Here is a 20,850-nt window from a genome sequence, read left to right as displayed (position 1 = left end):
GGGGGAGGGGGTTGGTGGCATTGCCACCCACAGAGGACACCACTGTGCCCACACAGCCCCTCAGTGCCCCCTCCCAGGTAAAATCAGGGAGGGTGGGGGGTGCTCAGGGGCAGCTCCAACGTGGAGCAGGGGGCAGCAAGATCCCACCACCCACGAGGGAAACACAACAGGGTTCAACTATGCACCCTGGGGGGGGTACATCCTGCACCAGGGAGGTGGCATCACTGCCAGGTTGGGCCAAGGCAGTGGTGAAGGACTCTCTGCCTCCTCCTTCTCCTCCTCCTCCTCGCTGGGTGCTGCTGGGCTGGTGTCCTTCCCGTGGTGCCAGCACCTCTGGGGAGGTGCCAGTCTGAGTGGAGCTGCTGGAGGCTACTGGCACAAGGGTTGGGGCCACCTCTGGTAGCCACCAGAGCCTGGCCAAAGAGGGAGCTGCTGGGTGGGGAAGCCACAGCTCAGGGGGGGCCCTCCGGTGGTCCTTTAACCAGGGCAATGGCAGCCAGCTCCTTGCAGAACTCCTCCAGCACCACCACCCCCTTGAAGAGCATCGAGTGGTCCATCCTGGGGGGAGACAGAGTCCCAGCGGGGGGGGTTGGGAAGGGAACTCTGCAGCTCACCCAGTCCAACCCCCCTGCCCCAGCAGGGCACCCACAGCACAGTGCCCAGGGGGGGTTGGGAGCTCTCCACACCAGGAGACTCCACAACCTCTCTGGGCAGCCTGCTCCAGGCTCCAGCACCCTCACAACAAACTTTCTCCTCCTGGCTTCCACTTTGTGCCCTCTGCCCCTTGTCCCTGGGCACCACTGGGCAGAGCCTGGCCCCAGCCTCTTGCCCCCCACAGCTCCTTCAGCTCTTGCTGAGCATTGCTCAGCTCCCCTCTGGGGCTGCTCTTCTGCAGGCTCTCAGCCCCAGGGCTCTCAGCCTTTGCTGCTGCCAGAGCTGCTCCAGGCCCCTCAGCAGCTTCCCAGCCTCCAGCACTTCCCTGTGTGGAACTGGGGAGCCCAGGACTGGAGCCAGGACCCCAGATGTGGCCTCAGCAGGGCAGAGCAGAGGAGGAGCAGAACCTCCCTTGCCCTGCTGGCCACACTCTTCTTGATGCCCCCCAGGACACCTTCTTGGCCACACTGCTGGCTCCTGCTCAGGCTCCTGCTCAGGCTCCTGCTCAGGCAGTTGTCCCCCAGCACTCTCAGCTCCTTCTCCCTGGAGCTGCTCCCCAGCAGGTCCCTCCCCATCTGCCCTGCTGCAGGAGGCTCTTCCTCCCCGGGTGCAGGACCCTGCACTTGCCCTGCTGGCACTTGATGAAGTTGACCTCTGCCCAGCTCTCTCCAGGCTTTCCTCCCCTCAGAAGCTGCTGCAGCCTGTTGCCTCAGTTTCCCCCAGGCAAACTTCTCCAGCCCCTGGGGGTGGCCAGTGCTGAACCTCTGACCTGCCCTGCTGCAGGAGATTCTTCCTCCCTGGGTGCAGGACCCTCCCCTGGCCCTGCTGGAACTTCATGAGGTGCTGAGCACTGGGTGCTCCCTGGGGTTGCCCCCAGCCTCCTCGCAGGACAGGCACTGCCCCCACCCCATGTCCCTCCCCCCAGCACTTACTGCTCTCCAGGCACCACCCCCAGGAGCTGCCTCCGCACCAGCAGCAGCTTGGCCCTGAACTGGGGCACTCGCTGCAGCCTCTGCATCAGGTCCCCAATGACCTACGTGGGAGAGAGGCAGGTGCCAGGCTTGAGGGGGCTGCCCCTGCCTCGGGGGGGCTGTCCCCATCCCTCCCACCCCCCCCAGCCGGTGACCTTACCCTGACCAGGACGGAGAAGAGCGAGCGGCAGCCAGGTGCCAGGCTGAGGTAGGGGTCCAGGAGGTACTCGTGGAGGTGGGGGTGGGGGAAGGTGGCCAGGAGGGACAGCACCGAGGTCACCTGCAGGTTCAGGCTGTAGGGCTGGGGGGGGAGGGGGAGGGGATGCTCAGTGGGAGCCAGCATGGCCAATCCCCTCCCCCCAGGGACATGTGCCCAGCCCTGCGCCGTGGCCACCACCACCTCCTCCCCTGTGCCCAGCCCTGTGGCCACCACCACCTCCTCCCCTGTGCCCAGCCCTGCCCCCTGGCCACCACCACCTCCTCCCCTGTGCCCAGCCCTGTGGTGACCACCACGTCCTCCCCTGTGCCCAGCCCTGTGGCCACCACCACCTCCTCCCCTGTGCCCAGCCCTGTGGCCACCACCACCTCCTCCCCTGTGCCCAGCCCTGTGGCCACCACCACCTCCTCCCCTGTGCCCATCCCTGCCCCCTGGCCACCACCACCTCCTCCCCTGTGCCCAGCCCTGCCTCATGGCCACCACCTCCTCCCCTGTGCCCAGCCCTGCCCCGTGGCCACCACCACCACAATGCTCTTGGCCACTCTGACCCCAGCCTGGGGGTCCCAGACCCTGCAAAGGGGTTTTCCCCCCTCCCTGGAGCTGGTAATGACCATGGGAAGCCAAAGCTTTCTCCCTTCCAACCCTCCCCAGCCTTGGCTGTGCCAACCCAAAGAGTCCTTAGGGAAACAATCCTCCCCCTCGAGCATGCCCAGGTGAGAGGCAGGGAGTGGTGGGAGCCCAGGACCATCCCCAGCCCAGTACCTGGTCCAGGATCTGGCTCAGCCTGTCAAAGAGCACCTTGAGGAAGTGCCCCTCATAAAATGTCCCTTCCTGGTGGCAGGCATCGAGGGGCCGGGGGGCTGGGGGCCACCCCCACGGGGCTGCCTTGGCACGAGACGCCTGGACCTGGCCAAGGGAGGGGTGAGGGTGGGCTGAGAGCCACAGCTGGGGGGCTGGGGACATCCCCCCCCCTCACCTCCAGCCACTCACCATGGCCAGGGCATCGTGGAGGTAGGTGTCATAACCTCCTTCCTCCATGCACCAGGAGGTCTTGGCCTCCTCGGGGACCAGGCAGAGGAAGCTGGAAGAGGGTGGAGAGAGGGCTGGGCACCACCTGTGCCCACCCCAACCCACATCCTCCCCCACGGAGGGGAGCAGTGGGCACCAAGGCAGAGCCACCCCAAGGCTGGAGCAGCCCCTGGCAGATGCCTACCTGCTCACCACCTCGCTCACTTGGCCCCTGCCAGCCGGGGGCACCTTCTGCACCACCCCAAAGCTGGCACCCGGGAAGCCGTCGGTGAAATAGGGATCCTCCTCCAGCTCCCTGCCAGGCCAGGGGGAGGCTGTGAGCAGGGGTGGGCACCGAGGAGCTGCCCACCTTTGCCCTACCCCCCCCAGACCCCCCCCCAGACCCCCAGCTCACAGCCCATCCTCCTCGGGGTCCAGCTCGGGGGCTCCGTCGGGCAAGGGGAGGCTGCGCTGCAGGTAGCCTCTCATCTCCAGGTTCCTCAGGGCCAGGCTCCGTGCCACATGCTCGTGGGGCTTCTTCAGGAGCTCCTCAAAGAGCCTCAGGCTGGCCAGGCTGATCTGGGGTGGGGGGGAGAGGGGTGAGACACCTCCCCTCCCCCCCCCAAGAACTAACCCCCTGCGCCCCCCGGGGCAGGCTGGGGCTCACCTCGTCGGAGAGGTGATTGCAGCGGGCGATCAGTTGGGCGCGCAGGGGGTGGGGGCTGTCCCCTGGGCTCTCAGGGTGCTGCTGCTCCGGCCCCAGGAGGAAGAGGAGGAGGTGGTGGAGCAGGCAGGGGGCACGGATCTGCCTCACCGTGCCCGTCAGCAGCGCTGTGGCCCGGAGGACGTCCAGCTCAGACCTGGGGGGGGACGAGGTGAGGGGTCCCTGAGAGCGGGAGGGGGGTGGGGGCAAGGGGAGCCCCCAGGGCCCAAGCCCAAGGAGGTCCCTGAGAGAGAGAAAAGTCTCCCCCAGGGGGCTGACTCCTGCCCCCTCCCCCAGACTCACATCTGCAGCAGCTGTGGCTGCAGGAGGCCCTGGAAGAACTTCTCCTCCACGGCTTCGGTGAGGGCATCTGCCACAACCTGGGGGTGACAGCAGAGCCTGAGCCCTGGCACTGGCTGGGAGGGGGCTGCCCATGCTCTGTGGGGCTGCCTGGGGTGCTCCTTACCAGGTGGGCACCCATCAGCAGCTCATCCAGGTAGTCCAGCCAGCAGAAGAAGGCAGCCAGGTTCTCCTTGCCTGGGAAAGCCTCATCGCTGGCACCGTCCCCCTCTGACCTACAGGGGGTAGAGGATGTGGAGCTGGCACCATCCCCCTCTGACCTACAGGGGGTAAGGGATGTGGAGCTGGCACCAGCCCCCTCTGACCTACAGGGGGTAGAGGATGTGGAGCTGGCACCATCCCCCTGTGACCTACAGGGTAGAGGCTGTGGAGCTGTGTGGCAAAGCCTTGGAGGTGCTCTGGGATGCCCCCAGCTGGTGCCCACCTTACCTCCAGCTGCTCCTCTCCATGGAGAGGATGTCGTTGGGGTGGGTGCAGGAGGGCACAGTGCTGTAGAGGTCACAGAGATGCTCTGCCAGCAGCTGGCACAGGTTGCTGCTCTGCACCAGGCAGGCAGCAGCTGCCTCCTGGGCAAGCCCCACGAGCAAGAGCAGGTTCTCCCGAGCCTTCAGGGCCACCCTGCTCTTCTGAAAGGAGGAGGAGGAGGAGGAAGGCGATGTCAGACAACCAGTGGCACCTGATGCCCCCTCCTGGCCAGCCCTTCCCAGCCTACCTTGCTCTGGCACAGCCCCACCAAGGAGGTGATGAGGTTGCTGTCCCTGCGTGCTGGGGAGGGCTCAGCCTGGGGGGAGCTGGTGGCAGTGCCCTGGGCATGCTCCACACCACCTTCCACGGGGCTGGTTGGCAGCTCCTGGGCTCTCCTGCCATCCAGGATGCTCTTGCCCTGGAGAGGAGGAGATGCAGCTGAGCACCACCCTCCTCCCACTCCCCCCCAGCAGCTTTGCAGTGGGGATGGAAAAGCTCAGCAAGGGTGGGAGGGCTGGAAGCCCTCTGCTGGGAGGCCAGGCTGAGAGAGATGGGGTGCTGCAGCCTGGAGCAGACCTTCTGGTGGCCTTTTAGGACTTCAAGGGGCTAAGAAGCAAGCTGGGGACAGACTTCTAAGCAGGGCCTGTGGTGACAGGACAAGGGGGGATGGCTGGGACCGAGAGAGCCCAGACAGAAGGAAGAACTTTTGACACTTGAGGGTGGGGAGAGCCTGGCCCAGGCTGCCCAGAGAGGTTGGAGCTGCCCCATCCCTGGCACCACTGCAGGTCAGGATGGTTGGGGCTGTGAGCAACCTGCTCTGGTTGGGGATGTCCCTGCTGGCTGCAGGGGGCTGGGCTGGATGAGCTTTGAAGGTCCCTTCCCACCCAACCCAGGACATGATGCTAGGATTAACCAAGCCAAACCCACACTGCTGTGTCCCACCAGCCCAGGGAGGAGACCCCAGAGCTGTCCCACCAGCCCAGGGCTGCCTGGGGGGCTGCTCACCTCCAGGAGGTAGGTCAGCAGGGTGGGATCCTGCTTGATCTTCATGCAGAGGACTCCTGTGAACTGCACCTCCTCTTTCTCCGTGCTGGAGCCCAGGGGGTGGCCTCCGAGCTGGAGCAGCTTCTGGGAGGGCAGGGAGAAGAGTGCTGGGGTGCTGGCTGCTCCCCCCACCCCCTGCATCAGCTTGGCAGGGATGTGGCCAAGCCCAGCAAGTGGCATCAGTGGTGGCACCAGCAGCTGCCCTCCCGGGAAGGCCTTGCCCCGGGGGTGAGGCTCACCTGCACCGGTCTGTGCACGTTGAGGTAGTGCAGGAGTGGGTGCTGCACCTGCCCCAGCACCCTGCTGAAGAAGAGGAGGACCTGCTGCCTCATCCCGGGGGGGTACTGGGCAGGGCAGATGGGGACAGAGGTCAGCCGGAGCTCAACCGCTCCTCGGTGTGACTAATTGCCCTCTAATTGCCCCCAATCGCCTGCCGGCTCCCCCGGCAAGCCCTGGGGGGGAAGGGGGGAAAGAGGGGGGAGAAAGAGAGGGGAAAAGGGGGGGGAAAGGAGGGGGGAAAGGGGGGTAAGAAAGGGGGGGGAAAGGGGGGGGAGAAATGGATGGGGAAAGGGGGGAAAAGGGAGGGGAAAGGGAGGGGAAAGGGAGGGGAAAGGGAAGGGAAAGGGGGGAAAAGGGAGAGGAAAGGGGGGAAAAGGGGGAAAAGAGGGGAAAAAGGGGGGAAGGGGGAAACGGGGGGAAAAGGGAGGGAAAAAGGGGGGGAAGGGGGGGGGAAGAGGGGAGTAAAGGAAAGGGTCAAAAAGGGGGGAAGGGGAGAAGAAGGGGGGACATGCAAGAGCCTTCTCTGCTCAGAGCCCCCCAGTATCCCAGAGTCACAGAATGCCAAGCAAGGGACCCCAAGACCATCTGGTCCAAGCTTGGAATGATGCAAAGTGGTCCACGGACCACCCCCCACCCCCCTGGGACCCCCCAGCTCCTCTCCCTTTAGCAATTAGTGACTAAGTTCTGATGCAAATGAAACCCTGGTGGGGGTGGGGGGTGGTTATTGATTATTTCCCTTTCCCCATTGCTCCAGTGCTAGCATGGGCGGGGGGGCAAGCCTACTACCCCCCAAATAACACCCCCCCCCCTAAAATAACACTCCCCCCCCCCCCAATCCTCATGGCCACAGCAGCCCCAGGCCATGTTCCTGGGGCCCACACTGCTCATGGTTGAATCAAAGGTTAATCTGGGGAGGATCTCATTATGCTTGGGGGTGAAGGAAGAGCAGAGCCCTTCACTGGGGGCAATCTTTGCTGTGGGGGGAGGGGCTGCCTGCAAGCCCCTCCCCCTGTGATGCCAAGCAAGGTGCCAGCAGGTTGTTTGGTGGGGGGAAACCCCCCAACTCCTGAGCACGAAGGGATGGCAGTGGGGGGAGGGGGAAATCCCTATGGGAAAGCAGCAGGAAGGATCCCCACAGGGGGGGCTTCCATCCAGCAATCCATGACACACCCCCCCCCCAGTAAAAAGCCCAATCAACCTCAACCAGCTTCTGCTTCCCCCCAGACTCTCACTGCCCAGCTTGAGGAGCTTGAAAGTGAAGCACATGGGGAGCCCACGGACCCCCCCCCCAGCAGCCCTCCAAGTGCTGTAGCAATGAAGGAAGAGATCTGGAACGAGCAGCTCGAGAAGGCTGAAGACTTGACACCCCCCCCCCGTGCCCCTCCTGCACCCCAAAGTGTCTTTCCCGGGGCCTGGGCACCCACCTCTGCCTTGCCCAGGGTGCTGAGGGTCTCCAGGACCTTGTGCTGCAGGAGGTACTCCAGGCAGGGTCCAGCTTCCCCAGCTGGGTGCTGCTTCTCCTCGTAGACCAAGATGTCCAGCATCTGCCTGAGGTGCCAGGGGATGTCTGTCTGTCTGGCCGGGGTGCTCTCGTCTGTGGGCACAGCAAACTGGGGGCTGTGCCACGTCCCCAGGGCACTGGCAGGGTGGCACCGGGCTTGGCATGGGTATCCATGGATGGTGGGGTGCCCAGGGGTCCCCTCAAGGCACCAGCAGCGTGCCACAGGGCTTGGCATGGGGAGCCATAGATGGTGGGGTGCCCAGGGGTCCCCTCAAGGTACCAACAGCATGCCAGAGGGTTTGTCAAGGGTACCCATGGATGGTGGGGTGCCCAGGGGTCCCTGTAAGGAACCAGCAGCGTGTCACCGGGCTTGGCAAGGGGACCCGTGGATGGCGAGGTGCCCAGCAGCAAAAGCAGGGTGCCAAGGAGCCAAAGCCGGGTGCCCAGCAGCAGCACCCCTCAAGCTGGCAGGCACAGGAGGCTCCACCGCGGAGCCAGCGGCAGGACACCAGGCGGCGATGTGGCGAAGGAGTCCCAGCAGCACCCGAGCCTGCTCCTTCCGCTGCCGGCCCGACGAGCTGCGGCTGCTGCCCGCCATGGCCGCGGCCGTGCCCCAGCTGCCGCTTGCCTGGGCGCTGGCACTGCCGAGCCCGGAGGCCACCTGCCAGCACGGCTCAGGGCGGGGGGTGGGGGCCGAGACCCTGCTGGGGCCGAGACCCTCCGGGTCCTGCCGTTAGAGGGTGGTGCCAAGCCGGGACGTGCCCCAGCCTGCAGACGTGCCCAGGAGCACCCGGACGCACCCCAAATTCCCCCTCCGGACCCTGCTGGGGGGGTGCCGGGGGGGGCAAGGGTCTCCGTTCAGGGTATGGAGTCACAGCGCAGGGCACAGGGTCCCAGCCCAGGGCATGAAGAGCCCAGTCCAGGGCACAGGGTCATGTCCTAGGGCATGAGGGTCTCATCCCAGGGCAGGGGGGGTCCCATCCAAGGGCACAAGGTCCTGTCCCGGGACACAGGGCCCCATGCCAGGGCACAAGCTGCTGGCATGGGGCATGAAGAGCCCATACCAGGGCATGGGGTCCTGTCCTAGGGCATGGGGTCCTGTCCTAGAGCATGGGGGACCCGTCCCAGGGCAGGGGGGACCCGTCCAAGGGCACAAGCTCCTGGCATGGAGCATGAAGATCCCATCCCACGGCATGGGGTCCTGTCCCAGGGCAGGGGGTCCCGCCCCAGGGCACAAGGTCCTGTCCCAGGGGGTGGGGGTCCCATCCAAGGGCACAAGGTCCTGTCCCAGGACACAGGAACCCATCCCAGGCACAAGCTCCTAGCATGGGGATCCCCACCCCTGGACGCGTGGAGTTTCTTCCCATGCCATGAAGCCCCTATTTTATAGGGCAGGGGACCCCCTCCCGGGACACGCTGCCCCTGGTCCCACACTACAAAGACCCCCACCCAAAAAGCACAGGGATCCTCTCCCCTACCCCCTAACTCACCAGTAGCCTCCAGGTAGTACCCAGTGATTCCTTTCCAGTGCTCCGTGAATGCTTCCAGGAGATCCAAACTGGGCTCCCGCTGCCATACACACCGGCACCGGGGATTAGGGGCGGACACCCCCCAAGTCAACCCCAGTCCCACCGCAGCCCCCTCCCCAAAATCCCAGCCCCCCCCTCTCCCCCACTCACCGTCTCCACCGCTTGCTGCAGCAAAGCACCCAAACGGCTCAGCATGGCTGCGCCCCTCTCCCGAGACCCCCCCCAAAAACCCCAACACCCACCCACCCCCCACCCCACCGGCGGCCCCGAGCTCCGCTCCCGGCTCGGCCGAGCTGGCTCCGCCCGTTGCGGGGCGGGGGGGAAGGCGGCACCGGGCAGCGGCGGCTCCCCGCCCCCGCTCGCTCCGGGCTCCGGCTCCCGGTTGGGGAAGTTTTGGGCAGGGGAAAAGAAAAACCCCAAACAACAACAACAACAAAACCCCAAACCCCACCAACCCCACCCCCAGAAACAACAAAAACAAAGCAAGCGAGCAAACAACAACAAAAACACGCAGAGAACCACCCCCTCCCCGAACCCCCCCCCCCAAAACAAACACCCCCCCCAACCCAACAAAAACCCCGCGACAAAAAACAGCCAAAACCCACCCACAAAAAAACCCCAAACCCCCAACAACAACCAAAAAACCCACAGAAAAGGACGCGCACAAAACACTACCCCCCCCGAAAACAAACCCCCCCGACAACGACAAAAACCCGCGACAGATAACAACAAAACCCCACAAAAAAACCCCAAACCCCCAACAACAACCAAAAAAACCCACAGAAAAGGACGCGCACAAAACACTACCCCCCCGAAAACAAACAACCCCCCCCCGACAACGACAAAATACCCGCGACAAACAACGACAAAAACACGCAACCCCCCCCAAATGAAAACCAAACCCCGAACAGCAACAAAAAACCCCCCACAGCGAACGACAACGAAACCACAACCCCCCCCCAACGAACAAAGACCCCCAAACAAAACCCACCAATGACAAGAGCACCAACCCCCCCCCCCCCCAAAAGCCCCAAACCCAAACAAGCCACACCACCGCCGCGCAAAAAAGACCCCCACAAAACCCCAAAGCAACCCCCTCCCCCCCCCCAACCAACAACTTAAACCCCACGGCAAACAACAGCCCCCACCGAAAAACATCCAAAGGCCCCGACAAAAACCCCCAACCGGCGACCAAAACCCCCAGCCAGGCACTCGAAGCCTACAAACCCCCCAAGAAAAAGAACCCAAACCCTAATCATTACTCAATAATAGTTCAATAGCAGGGAGAATAATTCAGTAATGAGGCTACTAATGTTTCCTGCTGGGAGCCCGGGAGGAAGAATAATAATAATAATAATAATAATAATAATAATAATAATAATAATAATAATAATAATAATAATAATAATAATAATAATAATAATAATAATAATAATAATAATAATAATAATAATAATAATAATAATAATAATAAATATTAATGAGGATACTTATTATTAGTAGTAGGAATATTAGTAATATTAGTAATATTAGTAATATTAATAGTAATATTATTATTATTGTTAATAATAATAATAATACAGTAATTATTCCCAATAATAATAATAATAATTCAGTAATATTTCACTAATAATTCCTATTATTATTATTACTTATATAAAATTATATATAATATAGAGAAAACAAAGACTAGTAGAATTATTAATTAATAATATTTTAAAAATTATACTAGCACATAAAAATATATAATATAATAAGTAAAATTATTATTATTACTACTACTACTTATAATTGTTATTCAATAATAATCTAGTATAATAATAACAATAATAAGTAAAATTATTATATTACTACTACTACTTATAATTGTTATTCAATAATAATCTAGAATAATAATAATAATAAGTAAAATTATTATTATTACTACTACTACTTATAATTGTTATTCAATAATATTCTAGTATAATAATAATAACAATAACTATAGCAATAATAATAATAATAATAATAATAATAATAATAATAATAATAATAATAATAATAATAATAATAATAATAATAATAATAATAGATTCAGTAATATTTCCTAATATTATAATAATGATTCAGTAATATTTCACTAGTAACTCCTATTATTAGTATTAGTAGTGGTATTAGTAGTAGTACTAGTATTAGTATTAGTATTACATATAAAATTATATATAATATAAAATAGAGAAATACTAATAATAAAATTATTAATTGTAGCAATAAATAAAAACAATAATAACCATAATAACAATAATAACAATAACAACAACAATAATAATAATAATAGGAGTTACTAGTGAAATATTACTGAATCATTATTATAAGTATTATAAGTTATTCAATCATAATCCAGTAATAATAGTAATGATAATGATAATGATAATGATAATGATAATGATAATGATAATAATAATAATAATAATAATAATAATAATAATAATAATAATAATTCCATAATTATTCACTAATAATTCCTAATAATGCCAATAATCATTCAACAATAATGAATTATGATTCATAATGATAATTCATAGTAATCCATCATAATAATCCATCATAATAATGATTCCACTACACCAATAATAAGTCAGTAATAATTAATTATAAACAACAACAACAACAACTCCACCACACTGACCATCATTCAATAATAATCCTTTAATAACACTGTTCCATATTTCTCCAGTCAGAGCCCGGTCCAGAGGGCCACAGCAACTGGAAAACAACCCAGGACCCAGCCCGGGCTCCACAGCTCCATGGAAGGTGCAGCTGGGTGCCCCCAGCTCTCTGCCCCCAACTCTCCTCCCCTCCCCTCCCTGGTTGCTCCCTTTTGGGTGTCCCCAGCAGGGGGTTGGGGTGCTGCTGGGGGCACCGTGCCAACCAAACCCACACTGAGGACATTAGAGAACCACTGGGCAATCTGTGCCCCAAAATCAAGGTGCTGGGAGGGGTGAGAAGGTGGAAGGGATGAGAAGGTGGAAGGGATGAGAATGTAGAAGGGGTGAGAAGGTAGAAAGGATAAGAAGGTGGAAGGGATGAGAAGGTGGAAGGGATGAGAAAGTGGAAGGGATGAGAAGGTGGAAGGGGTGAGAAGGTGGAAGGGGCAAGAAGGTGGAAGGATTGAAAAGGTGGAAGGGGCTCAACACTCCCCCCCAGACCTGACCCCAAGGGGATGGCTGTGCTGCTGGTGGCACCATGCCAACCAAACCCACACCAAGGACGTGGACATCAGGGTGCAACCTGTGCCCCAAACCCAAGGTGCTGGGGGGAGTGTTGAGAAGGTGGAAGGGCTTGGCAGGAGCTCAGCCCCAGCCCAGAGCCCCTGGGAGCCCCCCAAGGTTAGTTGTGTGTGGAGAGATAAGATAGATGTGTGGCTGGAGGGGTGCTGCTGAGCTGGTTACAACCACCGGGGCCAGGCTGGTCCTGCACGATCCACGTGCAGCCCAATGCTGTGCTGAGAGATGCCCAGGCCAGCAGGGACGTCTGGGTGCTGCTCACATCACAGACTTCATCTCCCATTCCTGAGGAGAGGCAGAGAAGGGTGGTGAGACCCCCACCCAGCCACCCCCCCACCATTGCCACGAAGTCACAGAATGGTTTGGGTTGGAAGAGACTTTCAAGATCAGAGGATCAGAGGATGTTAGGGCTTGGAAGCAACCTCCAGGGATCATGGAGTCCAACCCCCCTGCCGCAGCAGGACCATGGAATCATCAGATCCAAGCCTTAACCCAACACTGACAGCTCCACTGCTAAGCCATGGCCCTCAGCACCACATCTCCACGGCTCAGAACCCCACCCAGGGATGGGGACTCCACCACTGGCCCTGGGCCAGGCCTGGACAACCCTCAAGGGGCAGAAATTATTCCTCATGTCCCAATCTAAACCTCCTCTGGGGCAGCCTGAGGACAATTCCTCTCATTCTGTCACTCGTTCCTTAAGTGATCAACCCCCAGCCGGCTCCAGCCTGCTCTCAGGGAGCTGTGGAGAGCCAGAAGCTCTCCCTTCAGCCTCCTTTGCTCCAGGCTCAGCACCCCCAGCTCCCCCAGCTGCTCCTCCCCAGCCCTGTTCTCCAGACCCTTCCCCAGCTTCCTTGCCCTTCTCTGGCTCTGCTCCAGCCCTCAATGTCCTTCTGCCAGTGCGGAGCCCAACCCTGAGCCCAGCACTCAAGCTGTGGCCTCAGCAGTGCCCAGCCCAGGGGCACCATCTCTGCCCAGGGGAACCATCCCTGCCCTGCTCCTGCTGCCCAAACCATTGGTGCTCCAGGCCAGGCTGCTGGTGACCTTCTCGGCCAGCCCCTGGCTCATCTCCAGCTGCTGTTGCCCAACACCTCCAGGTTCTTTTTGGCCTGGCACTCTCCAGGCAGTGCTACAGGTGGTACCCAGCTCAACCCCAGCACCCCTCAGCTGGGTACCTTTCTCTTCCGCAGCACACTGCCCCTCTGCACCAGGAGCGGGGAAGGAGGCGGCCTCGGGGGGAGCCAGCTCACCCCCAGCCGTGCCCAGCCCAGCACCCCTCAGCTGGGTACCTTTCTCTTCCGCAGCACACTGCCCCTCTGCACCAGGAGCGGGGAAGGAGGCGGCCTCGGGGGGAGCCAGCTCACCCCCAGCCGTGCCCAGCCCAGCACCCCTCAGCTGGGTACCTTTCTCTTCCGCAGCACACTGCGCCTCTGCACCAGGAGCGGGGAAGGAGGCGGCCTCGGGGGGAGTCAGCTCACCCCCAGCCGTGCCCAGCCCAGCACCCCTCAGCTGGGTACCTTTCTCTTCCGCAGCACACTGCCCCTCTGCACCAGGAGCGGGGAAGGAGGCGGCCTCGGGGCGCTCCTCGCCGACGCCGTTCGCTTCAGCAGCGGTGCCAGGAAAGAGTCCTGGGGGCGAAGCAGAGCAGACAGAGGGCAATGCCCACCCTCCCCCCAGCCCGTGCCCTCCCCAGGGCCCATCTCCTCGTGCCTGCCCACCTCAGAGCTGCCGGTGGCAGCGGTGTGGCCCTTCAGCGACTTGCCGATGGCCAGCAGGTTCATCTCGGAGCCTGCTTTCAGCCTGCCCTGCACACGGCAGCTCCTCTCCAGCTGCTCCACCTTCTCCTCCAGCTTGGGAAAAGCTTTTTTCCCTGCAGGGACGATAGGGACACTGCCAAGCCCGGGCACCTCTTCACCCCTCTGGCTGCTGGGGCAAAAGCAGAGCCCCTCTGAGGTCCTACCAATGAGGGCATCCAGCCCGTCCCCAGCTCCTTTCTTCTCAGGTAGTGTCAGGGTGCGTTGGGACTGGGAGACATCCCTGCTCCTGAGCTCCTGGCTCCTATCTGCCCTGCCCTGGAGAGCTGCTGGTGGTGCTGGGGAGGAAGAGCAGGGGATGGATGGTGGGGAGGAAGAGCAGGGGATGGATGGTGGGGAGGAAGGGCAGAGGAATCACAGCACAACACCATGCTCGTAGCCACCTCAGCCTCCACCCCAGCCTCTCCCGCAGCCTCCAAACCAGCACACAGGGCTGGGGTGCCTGGAGGGACCCCACTGCTGCCCTGGCCACAGCATCCAGCCCCTGCTCACCTCCCTGCCAGGACAAACCTCTGCCCAGGGCACTGCTGTGGGCACCGCTGGGCACTGCAGACACAGGTCTCTTGCGCTGCCCTTGCACCGCTGGGTCCAAGCTCTGCTGCTGCAGATTAAAGCCAGAGGGCAAGCAGGTGGTGGGAGACTGCCAGGGGGGGTCCCACGGTGGGGACACCCCTCCCCCCAGGTGGCACCAGTGGAGCTTACCAGCTGCTGCAGCCTCTCCATGTTGGAGTAGAGGTGTTTGGGCACCTGGGCTGGTGGGGGCTGCCCAAAGGGGTCATCCATGTAGGCATTGGGGGTAGGGACACGGCGCAGCAGAAGCCCACTGCAGGCAGGAGAGGGCTCCCATCACTGCCCATTCCCCCCCCCCACATACACACACTGTGGAGAGGGAGGGCTGGGGCTGGCCAAATCCTGGCCAGCACCTCCTTACCCTGCAGAGGGACAGCTGCTGGCATTGCCCAGCCTGGGGGGCTCCTTGAGGGTCTTCTCATTGCTAGGTTCCCCTCCGCTCCTTGGCTTCTTCAGCCAAGCTTCCCTCTCCTCATCTGAGCGGGTCTGGTGTGGGGCAGAGGGTCTGGGATGGGTGGGTGCCCCCCTGGAGAGGCAGAGTGGGGGGCACAGGGGTGCCTTGGGGGTTGCCTACCTGCAGCAGGGCAAGCTCCTGGCCTCGCTGGCTGATGCGGATGCGGAGGTGCTGGCTGGGGGGGCTGGAGGCCACCCCTGGGGAGACCTGGCAGCCCTCCAGCCCCAGGGCACAGGTGGGGTGCTGGGGCCGGGGCGGGTGCTGGGGCCGGGGCGGGTGCTGGGGCCGGGGCGGGGGCTGGGCGCTGCCAGGAGGCTCGGGGAACATGCGCAGGGCTCCGTCTCTCACCGCACACCACAGCCGCTGCCACTGCCCCTGCAGCCGCACTGCCAGGAGGCCTGGGGGGGCAGCCCCCATCAGCGTGGGGTGCAGGGACACCCCCCAGCACCCTTCTATGCCCCCCACAGCACCACACCTCCTTTAACATCCACGCCAGGCCGGGGGCTGCGGGGAGGGCTCTGCTGGGAGCAGCCCTGCTCCTCCTTCTCCTTGCTGAGCTGGCCCCGGGCAGCCTGGGGACGGAGAGCCAGAGGGTTCCCATTCCCGGTGGGCTTTAAGCCACCTGAACCCTGACCCCCTGCCCCCAACCCCTGACCGTGTCACCCTCCCCAGCATCACCGCACTGGGACAGGGGCTGTGCTCTTGACACCCCCAGCAGCCCCTTGCCCATGCCTGGGTGTCCTGAGGACAAGCAGCTCACCCTGCCGAGCCCGGAGGAGGTTGGCCCTGGGACACTGACGGCTGCCAGCCCGCCCGGGGCATCGCTGCTGACCTCTTCGATCACCTGCCAAGGGAGAGGGGCAGAGCTGCAGCCCAGAGCTCCTGCTCCCCAACTAGCAAGGCTCCAGGCACCCCTGGATGGGAAGGAACTGGAGACAGATCCCCAGACCACCATCTCCAGGCACCCCTGGATGGGAAGGAACTGGAGACAGATCCCCAGACCACCATCTCCAGGCACCTCTGGATGGGAAGGAACTGGGGACAGATCCCCAGACCACCATCTCCAGGCACCCCTGGATGGGAACTGGGGACAGATCCCCAGACCACCATCTCCAGGCACCCCTGGATGGGAAGGAACTGGAGACAGATCCCCAGACCACCATCTCCAGCCACCTCAGGACCACCCCAGCAGGGCTGTGCCCCCCACCCCCTCCTGTTTCTCCCTGCCCGCCCCTCCCCTCCTGCCCACGCAGAGCTCTGCCCAGGCTGCAACACCTCCAAACCTTCCTCCAGTCCTCAGCCTGCTGCCTGCTCTGGAAGCCGATGGCCAGGGTCTCCCCCACGGCCCCTGTCACCTTCAGGGCGTGGGGCATCTTCTTGCCACGCTTGGCTTTGTAGGCGACTCGGCAGCCCCTCAGGTCCAGCTCCAGCAGGGGGTGCGGGTCGGTGGCGCACCTGAAGCACTGTGGGGGCACGGAGGAGTCGGCAGAGCTCAGAGAACTGAGCTCCCACCCTTCCTCCATCCTCCTCCTCCTCACCAGCAGCACATGGCCACGGACGATGAAGAGCTGCTTTGCCCACTGCCCCAGCCAGCGCTTCCGCCAGAGGAAGCCACAAAGCTGAGCCTGGGGGCGACCGGGGGGGTCGGCCTCGGGGCCGAGGTGGTGGGCACGCTCCTTCAGCCCATCCTCCTCCTCCTCGTAGGACTCGTAGTGGCTGCTGTCGCTGTCGGCGTCGCCTGAGAGCCGGGAGGGTGTCAGGGGGCTGGGTGCGTGGGGGGGGATGCTGGGGAGGGGGTGCGGGGGCTGCTCACCAGAGCCGGGACACCTGCTGGAGCTGAGGGCTTCGGCATCTTCATAGGAGTCATCGCCTGGTGGGGGTGGTGAGGTGCCCGGCGCCTTGCTCTGGGGGGAGGAAGGGCTGCTCAAAGGTGCTGTCCTCCCAGGGTGACCTTGTAGGGTCCCCAAAGGGCTGCAGGAAGCACAGGAACCTTCCCAGCCTGACCGGAGCCCCGCTACGAGTGAGGGTGCAGTGCAGGGATGGCCACTGGGGGTCCTTCTCCCATCCTCTGAGCCCTTCCTCATCTCCTGTCCCGTTTCCCATTCCCTGTCCCCTCTTCCTGTCCTCTGCCCCCTTTCCCATCCCCTATCCCTTTTCCCAACCCCTGCCCCCTCTCTCATCCCTGTCCCCATTCCCATCCCCTATCCCTTTTTCCACCCCCTGCCCCCTTTCCCATCCCCTCCCATCCCTTTTCCCATCCCCTCTCCCAGCACAGTGCTCCTTCCCAAGCCCCCCCCCGGCACCTTTAGCCCCCCACCCTCCCCTGCCCACCTCCACCCCTCGCTGCAGGCTCAGGCTGCTGGCTGGGCGGCACTCACAGCCTCTCCCTCCTGTCCCATCCACCGTCCTGGGTCCTGGGGAAGGGAGAGGGGGAAAAACAGGACTGGCAGCCATGTGCCAGCTCTGCAAGGAGCCCGAGACCCCCAGAGACCCCCAACCACACCTGAGAAGCCACCAGCAGAGGGGGGAGGGGGGTTCGAGGGGGGGGATGTGGGTCAGACTCACCGGGGCTGGCTCGTCCGTGCGGGGTCCCCGGGGAGGGCGACAGGCAGCGCATGATCATGTACTCTGCATCCTCTGCTGCGGGGGGGATGGGGGACACCCGCTCACGCCCCCGCTCCTGGCCCCTTCCCATCCCTGTGCCTCCCCTCCGCCCCCCACCCCACCCCCTGCAGCCCCCAGACTCACAGGAGGGGCTCTGCAGCCGGGAGAGGAGCTCGGCCACCGACTTCTTCTTGGCCCGAGCCGCGCTGCTGAGGCTTTCCCGGTCCAGGATCAGCAGGAAGGATCTGAGATCCGCCAGCAGCTTGTCCAGGTCTGCAGGGGACAAGGACATGCCACCACCCCCTGCCAACAGGAGGCTGCGGGCGGAGATGCCAGTCCCCAGCCCTTGGCGCTGGGCAGAGGGTCTCCGATGCCAGGCAGCAAACGTGCCCCGTGCCACCGCCCGTGCCCCCTGCGCCCAGCACCTGCCCCAGCCCCGCACAATCCTCCTATTGACGGGCATGGGGGGGACGGGGGAGGATGAGGAGGGGCGACGGGGACCTGCGGCGCTGAAGGCTCCTCTGTGTGTGCTCACAGAGAGGGTTTGTTCCCGGTTGGGTGAGGGGAGTCGTGGCTGGGGGCTGCGCGGGGTGGCCCAGGGCTGCGCCTCCGTGCGACGGAGAAGAGGAGGAGGAGGAGGAGGAGGCGTGGCACACGGCAGCGACAGATGAAGGCTGCCTGGGGCACGCCGAAAATGCTGAGCAGTCGCCCACTGCCTGCTCTGAGGGCAAGGGATGGGGTCAGGCCTCAGTGCCAGCTGGGGACCCTGACCCTGCTGTGCCAGGGAGTGGGACAAGGAAGTTGCTTTGTGCCTCCTGGCTGAAGGTGGGAGGCTGGGGAGACCCAGAGGGGTCTGGGCACGGGCAGAGGGCACCCCCAGCCCCAAATACCAGCTCTGGGTCCGTGCAGGTGTTTCCTTCATGGCAGGAGCAGGTGGCAGAGCAGCATCGTGCACACCCCCAGCCTAAGCCTGGCACCCTGGGCACCTCCAGGTGCCATCACAGAGGTGGGTAGATGCCCCCTGGTCCCCCAGCCCGGGTCAGTGCCCATTTCTTTCTCCCCAACTCCTTCCTGCTGCACATCTGGAAGTGATTTGCATCGCTCTGCCCCAGCTGCTCTGGGCTCTGCTCCCCTGCTCCCAGCTGGCATAAAATGGTGCAGAGCCACTATGGGCACCCTGGCATGGGGTCTGGCTGGGCTGGCATCCCCTCCACATCACCTCACTCTGCTTCCAACCTCCCTCCTCATTATCACTCTGAGAGGAGGAAGAAGGCCAATGCCAATAAACCCCCAGCAATGCCTCCACTTGACCCTGGCATCCTCCTGCCCTGGCACATCCCTGCATCCCACATCACTCCAGGCTGGCAGGGATGCAATGTGGGCCCCCTCAAAACCAGTGGCAGCTCCCCTGGAGGAGGTGAGGGCAGGTGGGGAAAGGAGGGGACATGGAACAAGCTCCTACAGAGGTGCCTGGGGTGGGGGGAGCAGTGTCCCCCTCCCTGCTGTCCCCAGCTGTGGAGCCCACACCCCTGCCCAGGGGGGGAAGAGGAAACATCTGGCAGGGCAGCCAGGCTGAGCAATGCCGGAGCTGGGCCCAAACATCTGGATTGCCCTGGAAACTGGGGGGGGGAAAGGGGGGGAACAGGCCCTGGAGGATTGGTGGAGAGGGCAGGGGAGGGGAGGGGGGAAGCTGGGGCAGGGGGTGGCTGAAGAGACCTGGAGGGCAGAGAGTGCCCACGCAGGGGGCACGGGGACTGCCCCCTGTGCCCGCTGTGCCTGGGTCCTCCTCTCCCTCCCTCTCTCTCTCCTCTCCCCCGCCCAGGCCAAATTCCTGGGCAATGACATCTCCGTCCACTCACCCCCTCAGCCCTCTCCTTAGCCCCCGCCTCTGCGCTCCCCCCCGCCCCCAGCTGGCCCCAGTGCCCTCCTCGGGGCAGGAGGAGCCATGCCCAGTGATGCCCAGCTGGGTCCACAGCTGGGGGAGGAGCGGGCAGGGGATGCCCTCCCCGGTGAGGCGGTGCCGGCTGCCTGCAGCTGGGGCCAGGGGGGAGGCAGCCCAGCTGACAAACATCTGCTCTGCTCCCCAGGGTGGGAGGAAAACGCCCCCCCCCCCCCCGACCCCACAAACACATCCCAGCACACTGCCCTGATCCCGTGGGGTAGAGCCCAGCCTGCTGGCATCTCCCCCCCCACCCCCATCCTCGTCAGGAGAGGGTTGCCCAAGGGATGCCCCAGGAGCACACAAGCCGCGGGTGATGCCAGCACCCCAGGTTGGCACCTCTGCCCCCCTCACACGTGTGTTAATCCATGCCAGGAGGGGTAAGAGGTGCCTGGGCTCAGCCTTGCTCCTCTGTGGGGAGGGGAGGGGGGGAGCAGCAGCTCAGGGATACCCCGAGGCCCCTCTCCGGCTCATGCCCAGCTCAGGATGACTCAGAGGAGGAGGCTGGAGGCCACTCTGAGCCTCCTGGAGCCGCTCCTGGCCCCAGCATGACCTCGCTGCAGGCTCCAGGCCATGGCTTGAGGGTGGAGACACTGCCCCCACGGCCCCTGCGCCCCCAGAACGGCCCCAGGGAGGCTGTTGGCACCCACACCCTGCACGCTGGCACCCTGCTGCGTTTGGGGGGCACCCAGGCACTCCATCCCTGCTCTGACACCCCAAGATCTGACACCCACCACCCTGCCCCTTCCACCCCTTCACTCCCCACTTTCCCCCCACTCCCCCAGCCCCCTCCAGTTCCCTCTTTCTGCATTCTCCTTAATCCCTTGCCCCCCACTTCCCTTCCACACCCTCCTGGGAAGCCCCCAAGCTCAATCTTATCCCCACGGGTGACCCCCCCTCCGCCCCCCAACTCCCTTCTCCACCCTACACTTCCTCACCCCCACCCTCTGCCTCTTCTTTCTCCCCTTTCTCAGGCTCGCCCCCTCCTCAGAGCCTTGCACTGCGCTCTCCCTCCCCCCGCACCCCCCCGGCCGTACCTCTCTGCCGGGCCATGGCTGGGGTCGCTCACATCGCGCCGGGACGGGCACCGAGAGCGGCAGTGAGACCGGGAGCGGGACCCGGACCCAGACCAGAACCAGGACCCGGCGCCAGCAGCGGGACCAAGACTGGGATCAGGACCAGGACCTGGACCAAAAGCCGGCACCAGGACCAAGACCGGGACCAAGACCGGGACCCCAGAATCAAAACCAAGATCCAGACCGAGACCAGGAGCAGAACCCAGGACCCTGGACCAAACCTCGGGATCAAGACCAGGATCCGGACCAAGAGCGGAACCTGGGACCAAGACCCCGAACTAAGACCAGGACCAGGACCGGGCCAGCCCTTTTCCGTCTCGGCACGGCCCAGCTCGCTTCGCACACACCCTGGAACCCCCCAACGCATCCCAGTTAGGGCGGGGGGAAAAGAGTTTC

The 20,850-nt window shown here is 61.7% G+C and overlaps 2 protein-coding genes across 2 annotated transcripts; both read right to left on the bottom strand.

The window, feature by feature from the left end:
* Positions 1-282: 282 nt before the first annotated feature.
* Positions 283-8,946, bottom strand: FHIP2B (FHF complex subunit HOOK interacting protein 2B). Its single transcript, XM_054175191.1, has 17 exons — positions 8,882-8,946; positions 8,693-8,771; positions 7,126-7,295; positions 5,662-5,766; positions 5,384-5,506; positions 4,626-4,796; positions 4,343-4,539; positions 4,020-4,128; positions 3,857-3,933; positions 3,518-3,710; positions 3,266-3,429; positions 3,056-3,166; positions 2,833-2,923; positions 2,605-2,748; positions 1,786-1,926; positions 1,587-1,687; positions 283-558 (listed from the first exon to the last, which is right to left on the bottom strand). The coding sequence occupies exons 1-17, from the start codon at positions 8,924-8,926 to the stop codon at positions 453-455; spliced, it is 2,127 nt and encodes a 708-aa protein (XP_054031166.1). The 5' UTR covers positions 8,927-8,946; the 3' UTR covers positions 283-452.
* A 3,233-nt stretch (positions 8,947-12,179) lies between these two features.
* LOC128898775 (actin filament-associated protein 1-like 2) lies at positions 12,180-20,562 on the bottom strand. Its single transcript, XM_054175399.1, has 15 exons — positions 20,416-20,562; positions 17,584-17,712; positions 17,401-17,475; positions 17,167-17,249; positions 16,119-16,739; positions 15,596-15,679; positions 15,311-15,392; positions 14,956-15,233; positions 14,743-14,867; positions 14,514-14,634; positions 14,304-14,412; positions 13,958-14,089; positions 13,716-13,867; positions 13,515-13,625; positions 12,180-12,282 (listed from the first exon to the last, which is right to left on the bottom strand). Exons 1-15 carry the CDS (start codon positions 20,429-20,431, stop codon positions 12,256-12,258), a joined length of 2,145 nt encoding a protein of 714 aa, XP_054031374.1. The 5' UTR covers positions 20,432-20,562; the 3' UTR covers positions 12,180-12,255.
* Positions 20,563-20,850: the final 288 nt, after the last annotated feature.

Source organism: Dryobates pubescens, chromosome 31 (genome assembly GCF_014839835.1).
Source record: "Dryobates pubescens isolate bDryPub1 chromosome 31, bDryPub1.pri, whole genome shotgun sequence".
NCBI classification, from domain to species: Eukaryota; Metazoa; Chordata; class Aves; order Piciformes; family Picidae; genus Dryobates; species Dryobates pubescens.
The sequence above is the reverse complement of the archived record's forward strand: the minus strand, read 5'-3'. Positions and strand labels throughout refer to the sequence as shown.

Coding starts and splice junctions, on each gene's coding strand:
- FHIP2B (XM_054175191.1), bottom strand. CDS start 8,926: ATGCTGAGCCGTTTGGGTGCTTTGCTGCAGCAAGCGGTGGAGACG. Junction 4,797..5,383: donor TGCTGACCTACCTCCTGGAG/GTGAGCAGCCCC, acceptor CCTCCTCTCCAG/GGCAAGAGCATCCTGGATGG. Junction 3,711..3,856: donor CAGCCACAGCTGCTGCAGAT/GTGAGTCTGGGG, acceptor GTCCCCCCCCAG/GTCTGAGCTGGACGTCCTCC.
- LOC128898775 (XM_054175399.1), bottom strand. Junction 14,413..14,513: donor TGGAGAGGCTGCAGCAGCTG/GTAAGCTCCACT, acceptor TTTAATCTGCAG/CAGCAGAGCTTGGACCCAGC. Junction 13,626..13,715: donor CTGCCACCGGCAGCTCTGAG/GTGGGCAGGCAC, acceptor CTTCGCCCCCAG/GACTCTTTCCTGGCACCGCT.